Raw genomic sequence first — 12,386 nt, forward strand, 5'->3', positions numbered from 1 at the left:
TCAACGCCTCGTCAGGGGTAGCAAGCGCTGTATAAATGCAATACAATCCAGGGTAGGCACTGCACATATTAATGTGCAGTGCCTATTTCTGTGCCTATATCAGTGTCACATTTCTAGAGAATATCTTCAAACCTCTAGTTTACTGCCTCCTGTTTATGGCAACAGCAGCTTCTTTGTAAGGGTTCTGGGCCTACCGTACTGTGTATTCTTGGTGCTCTCCTTGACATCGAGCAGCTCCAGCTACATGGAAGTGACCCAAAGATCCCCAGCAGCCGACCACTCTGTGCCAAAAGTCCCTGACAACACAGCCTCACAGACTCTTGTTCTTGGGTGCTAAAGAACAGTGGCATGAGTTTACTGTGCCCACTATTTCATGTGTCAGGCCAACAGGGTCACCTCAGTGTCACAACTTGCCCTCTTCCCCAATGGTCTAAAGAGGTGATTAGGGAGCTAGGTCCACTAGCCCTAGAGAGAGTCCAACATGGTTCGACAGACATGTCAAGCGAGAGTGCAGCACCAGGTCTCCTGACGGGTTGACGGGTTAAACTGCAGAGCTAGGTCGTCTTACTTCTTCCAAGGCACCTTCTCAGATCATCCTACCTGCACAGATGGTCATAAAGAGAGACAGAATATTTTGTCTTTCGTGGATTGCCCTCCCAATCTAAGGTTGACCATTTCCCGCTCACCTTTAATTTACCTTAACAGGGGTCAGCCCACTGATTATCCTACCCCTGCCCAGTATCCTGGGAAAGTTTCCAAATTGGAAATCTTTCCAACAAATGGTCGTTTCATCACTAATGTATTTTGCCCACCCCTTCAGTCCTTCCTATTCATTCTCAAGCTTCAGAGGGGTCTCCTGATCGGCACTGGAGACATGAGCATGCCTTACCTTTATTGTTCATGATGGGAACACCCTCTAATGTCTAATCTAAATCACTGGGGACTACTGCTATCAGCATCTCGTGATCATAACCCCCTACTTCTTCCTTCAGCTAGCCATCTAACCTTCACTGGAATGTGCCTGTTGTTCTGGAAACTTTTGTTGTGTAATGTGGGGAGCCCAGCAGTTAATTCTACTTAGCCAAGAAGATGAAGAGCAAATTTAATTAGGGGGGAACCTGAGAAAAGCAAACTTAATACCTTAATGTGAGAAAGAATCCAGCTAGTGTAAAATAGACCTTAGATCTAGACCGAGGAAAACGTACATAAGAAACTGCTTCTAGAGCTTGTATAAGGGTAACATTCAGCAGTTATAGTTTTGCACATTTGAGGCATAACGTGCATAATCTGAAAAATAATACATATGATTAACTTTAGCCAAACAATACGGTCTTAGCATTTCTCTTTGTCAGGCCACATACACTTTGGATTTAGTTTTATATTCTACCAAGCCTACCGCTGTGCAGATGACAGGCTGAGACAGACTACAATATTCTTGGCTCAGCCTAAAGGTTTTCAAGCATCTTTACAAGTGTTCTCAAAGTCCCTTACGTAGCTGTCCGCAGGCAGCAGACCTTACACTAAAAATGGGCACTGAAGGTTGCAGCTCGAAGCCAATTTTCCAGGGGAATCACATTCGGGAGCCGTACACAGCAGAAGTCAGTACCAGAGGTCCACAAATGAAAAATAAATGGTTTGCACGAATAGAACCCATATTGCTACAGCGGCCTACCATTTTAAATTGCTATTCCCATATGCTCTTTTACTGGGAACTCATGGTGAGGAGCCATAAAAGTTGAAGAAGCCTGCCTGATCAGGGAAGTTGCTCATACTTTCCCAAGTTATGTATGTAATATAAAGGGACTATAGCTCGTAAATCAATTAAGAGAACTATTTTATGAGCTTTTGAGTGATTGACCGGTAGCGCTTATTTTATCTGCACAGGGTATTATTGTTGTCGTTATTTTTACGTCACCTGCTTTTAATTTGACATTTGCCATTTCTTTGATAAAGCTAAATTAAAACTGGTTTTAATGCTTTTTGAAATGATAATGGTACATGTAGTTCCCCTTCAGTTAGATCAGACCCATAGACAAAGCTGCCACACATAATGCAAGCTGTAGGTGGTTTGTACAAACAGTTAGACCTTGTTATGCATGGGTCATATAACAAATCCGTGCAGTACTCTAAATAATGACTCCCAATCTCTACTCCGCCGTATCTAAGACTTCCTTTGTCTCTAGTGACAAGGTACTGGTGACAAGGTAAGCTCATGTTGAAGGGAATCTTTTACTTGCCATGTTAAGTGTCGTAAAATACACATTGTATCCCTTGATGGTGGATCTGCTGTATTTTATTGGCATATTCGCTATTGCTCACTGTTAGAACTGGCTGTTTCTGGTAGGCTAAGGCTGACGCCAAAGCCAGGCAGAAACCACCATTCTAGTCAGGGCAAGGAAGTCACACGCCAAGATAACCCCTGCTAACCCCCTTGGTAGCTTGGCACGAGCAGTGAGTCTAAACTCGTAGGCAATGTGTAAAGCATTTGCGCCAGCACACAACAGCAACAACATGCTAGGCACACCACAAAAGGAACTCCACACAAGGTTATATTAAAATAACTTTTTGTATTTGTCAAAACATATCAGATAGAATCACACATATACATTGTGCCAACTGGCACGGGCAATATTCACATGGGATTATTTACACAGGACAGGGCCACATGGGCCACTGTCATAATCAACACATTTAGAAATAGTACTTTGTAGATCATAGAAAATAAGATATAAAACAAAATAACAGTTATGAATTACATCCAGTAACTACTGGGAACAGGTAAGTACCACCTACGCAACCCTAACCACCTTAGGAGAATGTCACGCAGGGGACCAGGACCTCACTAGGACCACCTGTACTAAAAAGAACAACCACCTAAGTATCACACAGCATTTAGGGGTCTAGGAAAGAACACATTACCCATGATGCATAAATATACATTCAGAGGAGTAGTAAAGGGAAACACATGATGCATAAACCTACACATTCAGCGGTGTTAACAAAGCACATGATGCATCACAAACACATTCAGAGGTGCAGCGCTAGGAGACACATGACGCCTAAAACATTCAGAGGAGCAGCGCAGGGACAGAAAGACACATGATGCCTGAAAACATTCAGAGGTGCCAGGACAATAGAATAGCACAAAAACACACAGTAGGTAATTACCATCCTAAACATAGCAGGTAACCACATTGCGCAAAACTAAACATAAGCCACCACCTGTGGCAGTCCCTAGGCCAACTGGCCTTGTTGGGGCTAAGATGCCCTGAGTCTCAATGTCAGGGGCCTAAACGGTGCAGGTGCCCACTACTTGCTGGGCACCTGTGGACACTCACAAGGGCCTAAACGCTGCAGCTGGCACTAAGTGCTGCGCAGCCGTGACTGGCCGGGCACCTCTGTGCCATCTCTGTCCCTCTCAGGGACTCACTCTCCATCTTGCGCCTAAACGGTGCAGCTGCCCACTAATTGCTGGGCAGCTGGAGACAAACTGCGACAGGGTCCTCACTGACCCTAAAACAGGACTGCGTCAACTGTTGGAGCCACACAGGCTCTGAAGTCACATATGCGCAGGCTGTAGCCACATTCGAGCCACACAGGCTCTAAAATCACTGGTGTTCCCCAAGAGCCTCACTGGGCTCTAAACATCATGGGGCAGGGAGCCTCGGGCCTCAACAACAAAGCATGCCCCCCAGAGCCTCTCTCAGGCTCTCAGTAAATAAACCTGCCCATGAGCCTCTCTGGCTCTTAAAACAGATATGCCCTTCAGAGCCTCGCTGGGCTCCAAATACAACAACGATGGCCCCACGAGCCTCTCTGGGCTCGCAAATCAGACATGAGCCGCGAGCCTCTCAGGGCTCTTAACAAATGCGGCCACGCGAGCCTCTCTGGGCTCCTGATAAAATACTTGCGACCGCGAGCCTCGCTGGGCTCAAACAACTAGGAACTGGCCCTCGAGCCTCTCAGGCTCCAAAACAATAGGAGGAGTCCCACTCGGGGGACTCGGCAGTCGGGGAAGCTCCACGGCCTCTGAGCACCCAGGCGCTCGCGCTGGAGGGGAGGGCGGGCACCGGCAATGTGCCCCGACGCCCCTCCTCTCCTTCTCTGCAACACTCACCGGGTCTGGCAGGCTCGGCGGCGGGGACGGAGTGCTCCCGCTCCTCGGGATTCTTGTGGCAGCGTCTCCTCTCTGGGTGCCGGGCTCCCCCTCGATCACGGGAGCCCCACAGCGGTCGCCACCATCTCCTTCTCCCGTCTCCTCTCTCGGCCGCACTTCCGCCTCATGGCAGGCCCCGCCTTCGTCACGGCCGGGCCTGCCTGACTTCCGGTTTCGAGGGCCGCCAATGGCAGCGCGGCCCTTGGTGGGGAGGCGGGTGCAGCGCCTCGGATCTCCGGGCCGGCGGCGGTGATTCCACGGGGCAATGCCGGGTGGGCACCGGCCTCCAATAATTAAATAAAAACGGGGTGGCACCCGTAAATAAAAATATAACAATATCGGGCATAAAGCAGGGTGGCACCTGCAAAACCTCACGCAAAATGCGTGATAGCGACACGCTCGCTACGGGTCCAAAAATATAGCGCTCTCAAGCGCTAGGAGACAAAATAAAGCGCTTCCATCGCGCTGGGGGCACTGGCAGCACCCACAGGCCCCTAGAAAAGACCCCTACATCAAGAAGGGTCCACAGAAGTTCTTCAGGGGCTGCAGCAAAGTCTTTCCAGGCACTTTAGGCTATAACAAGCCTTGGCAAAAGCAAGAGAAAGTTCCCAGAAGTCTGCAGCAGGGGATCCCAGGCAAAGGTCCCCAGGGAAAGTCAATCAGGTGTACAGGGGCTGGGCAGGGCTCAGGGATTCCCCTGAGCCCAAGCAGCAGCACGCCCCTGGCAGATTAAAGTCCAAAAACAAGAACATTTTGGAAGGGGACACAGCCCCTTCTTATACAGAAAAAAGTCTAAGAAGTCTTTGTGCAGGCAGTGTGAGAACCAGCTAGAACTGGTTAGAGGGAAGTCCTGTCAGTATCAGGGACAGAAGTGACAGTCACCCAGCGGGGGGGTGGAGCCAACATTGTGGCAGGCAGGCACAGCCTCACTCACTATCAGGTGCGATCTCCACCCACTTCCCTGGTAGCAGATGCTGCCTTTCATCCACGGGCTGACTCAGACAACCTCCTGGGGCTCTGCAGCCCCTGTCACACTCAAACCAGACAGTCAATCCACAAGCAGGCCCAGTCACTCCTGGGCCAGGCTCACCAGCCAATCACGTGCCAGCAGACTCACTACACAAATATGCCAACTTCTAAAAGTGACACTTCTAGACTAGACACAACCATGCCGCATACACCATTATGCAGCATTCAATCTCACAAGTTCACACATATCAAACTCGACCCTGCACTCCCCACACATCAGGAACTACCATGGGCATACATATTCCCCATTCATTCCTATGGGAGGGCAGGTCACTCACCATGCATACACAGAGAGCACACGCACTTTACACTGTACCACAGTGAAAAAGTGCGCAAAGGCCTAAAACCATCAACACTAGGTTCCAGAAACAGGCTAGGAAAAAGCAAAAAGTTTCGGGGTGAACCTGCCAAAAGGGCCAGATCCAACACTCACCTATAAACTCCATATATGACAAAGGATGCCAGCAGTTGCAAGTGCACTGTACACTACTGCTGAAAGTCCCTCTCGCAGATGTGATGCTCCCACTAGGTGAGATCATGAAATATATTACTTGGGCCCTGGCTGGTTCTTGGCTTTTTTCTCATATAAAGACTGTTCAGAGGGACCAAACTATCTAGGAGGAACCACTTTAGGGTACGTTTATGTTTTTTCTAATGAGGGAATACTGAAGCTATACTAGGCTCACCTTTACAATTTGCTGTGACTCGTACTGTGCGTGGTGCAGATTATTCATAACTATGGCGTCCAGCTGGAGCACTAAGTTTAACCCTTATGAATTTCAGCAAAGTCATTGGCCCTACCTCCTACCTAGTACTCAGTAGATACAAGTAAATTGATTAAAAAAAAAAACGATGTATTGAAATTCAATCGTTGTTTTTCTAATTAAGAAATTGCAGTAAATGCTTTACATGCTTAGTAAGTATACTGGCGAAAATGTTTTCTTATTGTGAAGGATTTATTATTCATTTATTCTTTTTACAGACACTGCAATTGATGAAAACTTCAGACTGTTTTTAAGTTCTATGCCGAGTGATGCATTTCCTGTCACAGTGTTGCAGAATTCAGTTAAGGTACAGTAGCTATCTTAAGATGTGCAAGGTATGCAAGCCCACGAATGATTAAATAAGAGTGAAAACAAAGTATGAAGTGGAAAATAGGATATAGCTAACTCCATAGTAACGTGTGTAATATTGTGGGCTATTTAAAGCTCTGTGTTTACAGACGTCATAAGGCAAATAAAGTGATACCGAATTGCAAGTGACCACATTGTTCGAACCCAATTGGTAATATGGATGTTTGATCCTTTTAGCAGCCGTGTCTTGTCTAATCATGCTATTACCCATTCGCATGATTACATTTTCTGGCCTGGGCATTGCTAGTGAAGAATAGGAAGCTACCGTCTAGAGCTTGCTCATAAACAGCATTGAATACCCCCTTGTTTCTGTCTAGACTCTCCGCAACTCCATTCTTAGTCTTCTGTAGGTCCATTCACTCTGCTGTGCCCACCTCAACCATACATTACCATTGACGCTTCAGCCCGCTACTCATATAGGCTTCTGCCATATTACCAATCAGAAAATTAGGTAAAACTGAGAAGAGCCACATGATAACTTACTTTTTAGCATTGTCAATCTACTGGTTTAACGACCAGCTTTAGCTGTCTGCTCGGTTCTCCATGCTAGTAGCTGTCAGTTGCCACATAAGTCAAGAATTAGCTTTGTACAAAAATAGGGTCGGTCCGAGTTAGAAAGTCTCAAACAGCATTAAGAAAGCCAGTTATTAAGTCGGACACACAATCAACGACTTCAATGTAAATTCCTTTAAAGTGCGTTCTTCACAAAATTAAACTATTCATTTCAAGTTCATTGGCATTTATTCATGCAACGTTTCAATCAAATTGCAGCCAATAATTCATTTTGAAGAGATAGCACACATGTAATTGTAAACTCATTACATTCATACATTCAAAAGAGTGCTCTCGGTGAAAAGGGGAGGGGTGAGTGAAGTGAGGGGGACACGGTAAAGGTGTAGTGACATCTTTGTGGCATCATGTTGCAATTGAAAAAACCTTTACAATCAGATCAGTAAGCAAAGGTTCCCAAAATTCATCACACATAGAGGGCGAGAAACAATCTCATATTTGAATCCTATGGTGTGAGGAGAAAAAAGCGTAGTTCTACGTTTCGACCCCTGATTACGCTAAAGGGTTGCTTCAAGCCTCATGTTGGGGTCTTCATCAGGAAGGAGGGAGAGCATCAGAGGACGGTCGGCATCTGTACCGTCTTTAACGGGGCCATGGCACAGCTTCCAAGTATATTAGTAAGATGTGCTCATTAGCATGATACCGGAGTGCGCTGTGGGATCATTCCTCACGCCCGGGGACATCAAGTGCTCCTTACTTAAGGCGGGACCTCAGTAGGTAGGTTCCCGTTACACCGGCGGTAATCACACGGATGCAGGCCGCCGGTGTAACGGGAACCTACCTACTGAGGTCCCGCCTTAAGTAAGGAGCACTTGATGTCCCCGGGCGTGAGGAATGATCCCACAGCGCACTCCGGTACCATGCTAATGAGCACATCTTACTAATATACTTGGGAGCTGTGCCATGGCCCCGTTAAAGACGGTACAGATGCCGACCGTCCTCTGATGCTCTCCCTCCTTCCTGATGAAGACCCCAACATGAGGCTTGAAGCAACCCTTTAGCGTAATCAGGGGTCGAAACGTAGAACTACGCTTTTTTCTCCTCACACCATAGGATTCAAATATGAGATTGTTTCTCGCCCTCTATGTGTGATGAATTTTGGGAACCTTTGCTTACTGATCTGATTGTAAAGGTTTTTTCAATTGCAACATGATGCCATAAAGATGTCACTACACCTTTACCGTGTCCCCCTCACTTCACTCACCCCTCCCCTTTTCACCGAGAGCACTCTTTTGAATTTATGAATGTAATGAGTTTACAATTACATGTGTGCTATCTCTTCAAAATGAATTATTGGCTGCAATTTGATTGAAACGTTGCATGAATAAATGCCAATGAACTTGAAATGAATAGTTTAATTTTGTGAAGAACGCACTTTAAAGGAATTTACATTGAAGTCGTTGATTGTGTGTCCGACTTAATAACTGGCTTTCTTAATGCTGTTTGAGACTTTCTAACTCGGACCGACCCTATTTTTGTACTGTTTCACGGACCCAGGTCCTGAGTTCTTAAGGGCCTACCCCTTTTTGTACTCACAAGAATTAGCTTTGGGCAGCAAACGATGGAGGAAAGATATAAACATTTGTTTTTTATTTAGCTTACTAAGTAACAGTTTGTGATTTGGCAATGTTGCCTAGTGATAATAGTACAAAAACATCAATGCCTTTCAATGTGTATAGTTTTTATTCTCAGATAATTTACTATAGCTTGAGGTTTTGACACAGTGCAACAATGCCACAGTTCAGTGGGCAGAGAAAGGATTATTCCTGTCCGCGCCCAAGATCCAGGAATTCATTGCTGAAATGATTCTCTGCCATTGAGATTCGATGGCAGGTGTAATTTCACCAGCAGATCCCCCACCAGAAAGCACCAAAAGGCAAACTACCACACCCTGTGCCATTAAAATAGTTTACCACTCTCACTCAACCATTCATCAGGATGTAAGCACTGATTAAACATTAAGGTAGTAAAACATTTCCCATTACATATGTGAGGTCCGTAGAAGAGTAGAATAGATATGAGGTAGCATTTGCAAAAAACATTGCCTTTGTCCATCGATGCCCACCAGAAATCACAAAAAGTAAAGTCTCTAGCCTGACTTACATGTTGAAGATAGTCTATCAAATTTGTTACACCTTAACGCACTCCCATATTTTCCAAAATATTAATTAATGCTGTCATTAGTAGACTGTCTAGAGGCTTTTCTACGGAAATTCTGTAGTTGTGTTGGCTTGGCTTAAAGAACTACTTTTCGATCATTTTCGATCATTGACAACAGTTCAAGCCAATGTCTGCCTGGATTTTAACCTAAAGAAACCAAACTGCCATTCAAATCTTAATTTTTAAGTCTTGCTTCCGGACCGCTTTAGCTGTCTATTATTGGAAGACTTATTGGTTCCACTACCAATACTTAAAGTGGGCTTTGGAACCGCCCATTGCTTAATATTGGTTGGCTTTCTTTTCAATCTCATTTCCTTGCAGCTTACTCAATGCCTTTCAATCCTGTTCTTGTGTTAGGCCCTTCTCTGGAACAGAGGGGCTAATTTACAAGCCCCTTGCGCAGCTTGTACGTCAATTTTTCCCATATTAAAAGTGGTGGCGCAAGGCGCTTGGAAAAAGCCCAAGTTAACTGATCATTCTTTTGATTGAATGACTTGCATCTTTGCACTGCTTACATTCACAGAACCATTTTTTTCTTTTTTTGTCAGCACACCATGCTTGTGTTTTCTTGCTGTCTGTGTCCTGCTTACCCCTTAACATACCTGCCCCAGCTCTCTGTGCTGCACCCCCACTCATCAGCTCGTCCATGGCTTCTCCCACCCTTTTCCATTCTGATTTTTATTCTCACCCTGAATTTCTCTGCCTGTCTTTGCTCACCCACCTCTACTCATCAGTTACTCCCATTACCTTCTTCAATCTTTTTTATTTCATTTTTAGGTCTCCCATAGGGCAGCGCATGCGCAGCCTTTATGAGGCATTAAGTAATTTGTATATTGGGAGAAACTCCGCCTATTGCCGCTTAATTTCTCCTGGCACTTCCCATTCGTTTAACGTTATCATAGCTTTTCTTATCGGGCTTATTATTGGCTGTAGAGGCGATGCTTCACTTCCGTTATTACGGAAGCAGCACCGCCTAACTACAGTTTCCGTCCGCTCTTCAGGTAATATGTGTCCGAGGGGAACTTTCTTAACTATCCATAGACGGAGAAGCCCGCACTCTGGCTTCGGTATTCACCTCCTGGTGTGCGCAAGTCCATTCCACTGCGGTACTCATGGACAGATCCATAGGTGTATAGGCTCTCATGCTGAATGCAGTGCATAATTCTAAGCCGCCTTTTTGCGATCTAAAGGTTATCATTTGCCAGCCGTGATGTTAGTGCCAAGGTCTGCATGCTCCACCTCTCGCTCGGTTTCAGTTTCATTAACGTTGCTACACACTGCTGCGTGTGTGGTACAGAGAGCATGTGGTGTTTTGGTCACACAGTGTTCCTATCGGTGTCTCCGGGTGTGCTGCACAGGTTTCTGTTATCAGCAAGAATTATGGCTCACGTTCCGGAGCTGTGCCTCAATGGAGACTGCCCAGGGGCGCTGAATCAGTGAGTAACGTGTGTCTTCGACTCAACTACTCCCTGCCACTGGTCTCTGTGACTGCATGTTCTCCGTGTGTAAGTGTTGTCTCTTTGCCTGTGTACATTGGTGCTGTCTGTGTGTATACTTTGTGGCGACATGCTCCATGTGTACATTGTTTTGTGTATTCGTCTGCATGTTCTGTTGTGGTGTGTCTGTATGCTTCTTTTATGTCTTTGTATCTCTTTGCATGCGTTGTTTGCTCTTCGGTGTCCATTCAGATAAGGCTCGGGAAAATGACTCTGTCTCTTCCTTACTGCCCAGAGCAAATACAGATAATGTCCTCTTCTTTTCTGTACTGGCAGCTGCCCCCCACTCCCCTCTTTTCCAATTATTCCCTCTCTTTCTGTCTTGCTCCTCACTTACTGAAAACCGTGACTTGAAGAAACGGTTCACAACCTCTCTTTACTTTTTTCATTTAGTTGCTTCCCTGTGAAATCGATCCAAAAAAGAAAAACACTCTTGCGGGGAAATGCCCTTATTCTGACATTTTTCTATTCCAAAGTGCAGCCTCGGGATGGAGAGAAATGAAAGGTTTTAAATATGAAAAATAAATACATAACTAATTAAAGCAAGACAGAGTGGTTGCAAAGTGGACAGATTGTTATTATTCACATTCAAACACATAAGCCTCACTTTACAGACTTTGCAGTGAAGTGCTACTTTTGTTTTCTTGTCTTTCTTTGAACAGCATTGTTGTCCCTAGGTGGGGAAGTGCACCATTCCTGGATGTATTCCAATACCTTGTTGATGGGTGAACTAGAGAACAAAATGTGTACCAGGGCTCTGTGTTTATAGAAGTGTTTGTTTAAAACCATACAGCTTAGGTTTTGTATGGATATAAGCAATGGACATTGAAACGGTTCCCTTCAAGGCCTTGTAGTCATGTCCTTATCTTTTCAGGTAAAAGCACTCACTGATTTCTATATAGTGAGTGAGATATCGTTAAGGTATCCATGTTGTTTCTGCTTACATTTCACATGCTTTACTGAATCTTGCATTCCCTATGAGTGTTTGATTTTTCCGTGATGTGTTGTTTTTTTTTAGGCAGCATATTACGCTTGTCTAGTGCGTAATTTTAATTGAGCCACATCCAGGTGTTTATAGCGGGCACAATTAGGTTGTAGCTGAAGGTAGTGCGAGTTTCTCTCACTGGGGCAGTATGGCGTTCAGTGGGGGAGAGGATGTCGCACTATGGCCAAAGCTGTCGAATTTGGAACTCGGGAATCAAGGTTCAGCTTTCATGACCAGTCCACCAGACCACTTTCCTGAAGGAGAATATTGGCATGCTAGACCTTAGAAGGCCCTGGTAGACCTTAGAAGCCCTGGTGTCTTAGCACCAACAAGTGGACCCTTGTGGTGGCAAGTGTGGGTTAACCTTGAAGGCTTGTCCACCACAATCAATACTGAAGTTCATCTCCTGTCTTGCGGACAGGCTTACAAAGCAGCACACCCTAGCGCAACAGTGATCCAGTCACTGTCACTCTGTCACTGAGGTCACAGGAACCTTGAGCAGGCTAGGGCGGTGCGAACGTTGTGACCACCCTAGGTACCGATTTTGGGTGGGTGCGTAGTGTTTGCAAGTATATTATTGTTTTAAAAAAACGTGCTGCCTCCTTCCTGGCCTCCAGCAATTTTCAACGATAATAAAAATGTCATGATAACTTCAGTGATTAATGTTCTTCCTAGAGAGAGATCGGAGTTTTGTCTAGTGGAAGGGTTGACTCCTGGAAAGGTAGCACAGAGGATTAATGTGCCTGCTGCAAAGAACATGTACCATGCAGATCACAAAGTGCACATAATGTTAACTAGGTTAGTAGGTTGCTGCTTTTGTCAGAGAGATCCTTTTGTTACTTGCAGTTTATAAGTTA

General features: G+C 45.4%; 1 protein-coding gene across 1 annotated transcript in view; it reads left to right on the forward strand.

Annotated features, from left to right (window-relative positions):
- The window catches only part of LOC144818685 (dynein axonemal heavy chain 6-like), a 1,395,111-nt gene that overhangs the window by 1,049,994 nt on the left and 332,731 nt on the right, over positions 1-12,386 (forward strand). The window contains exon 27 of the mRNA XM_078676337.1: positions 6,168-6,256. Coding sequence (XP_078532463.1) covers positions 6,168-6,256 — 89 coding nt within the window. The remainder of the gene's footprint in view (positions 1-6,167; positions 6,257-12,386) is intronic.

This window comes from Lissotriton helveticus, chromosome 2_1 (genome assembly GCF_964261635.1).
Source record: "Lissotriton helveticus chromosome 2_1, aLisHel1.1, whole genome shotgun sequence".
Lineage (NCBI taxonomy): Eukaryota > Metazoa > Chordata > Amphibia > Caudata > Salamandridae > Lissotriton > Lissotriton helveticus.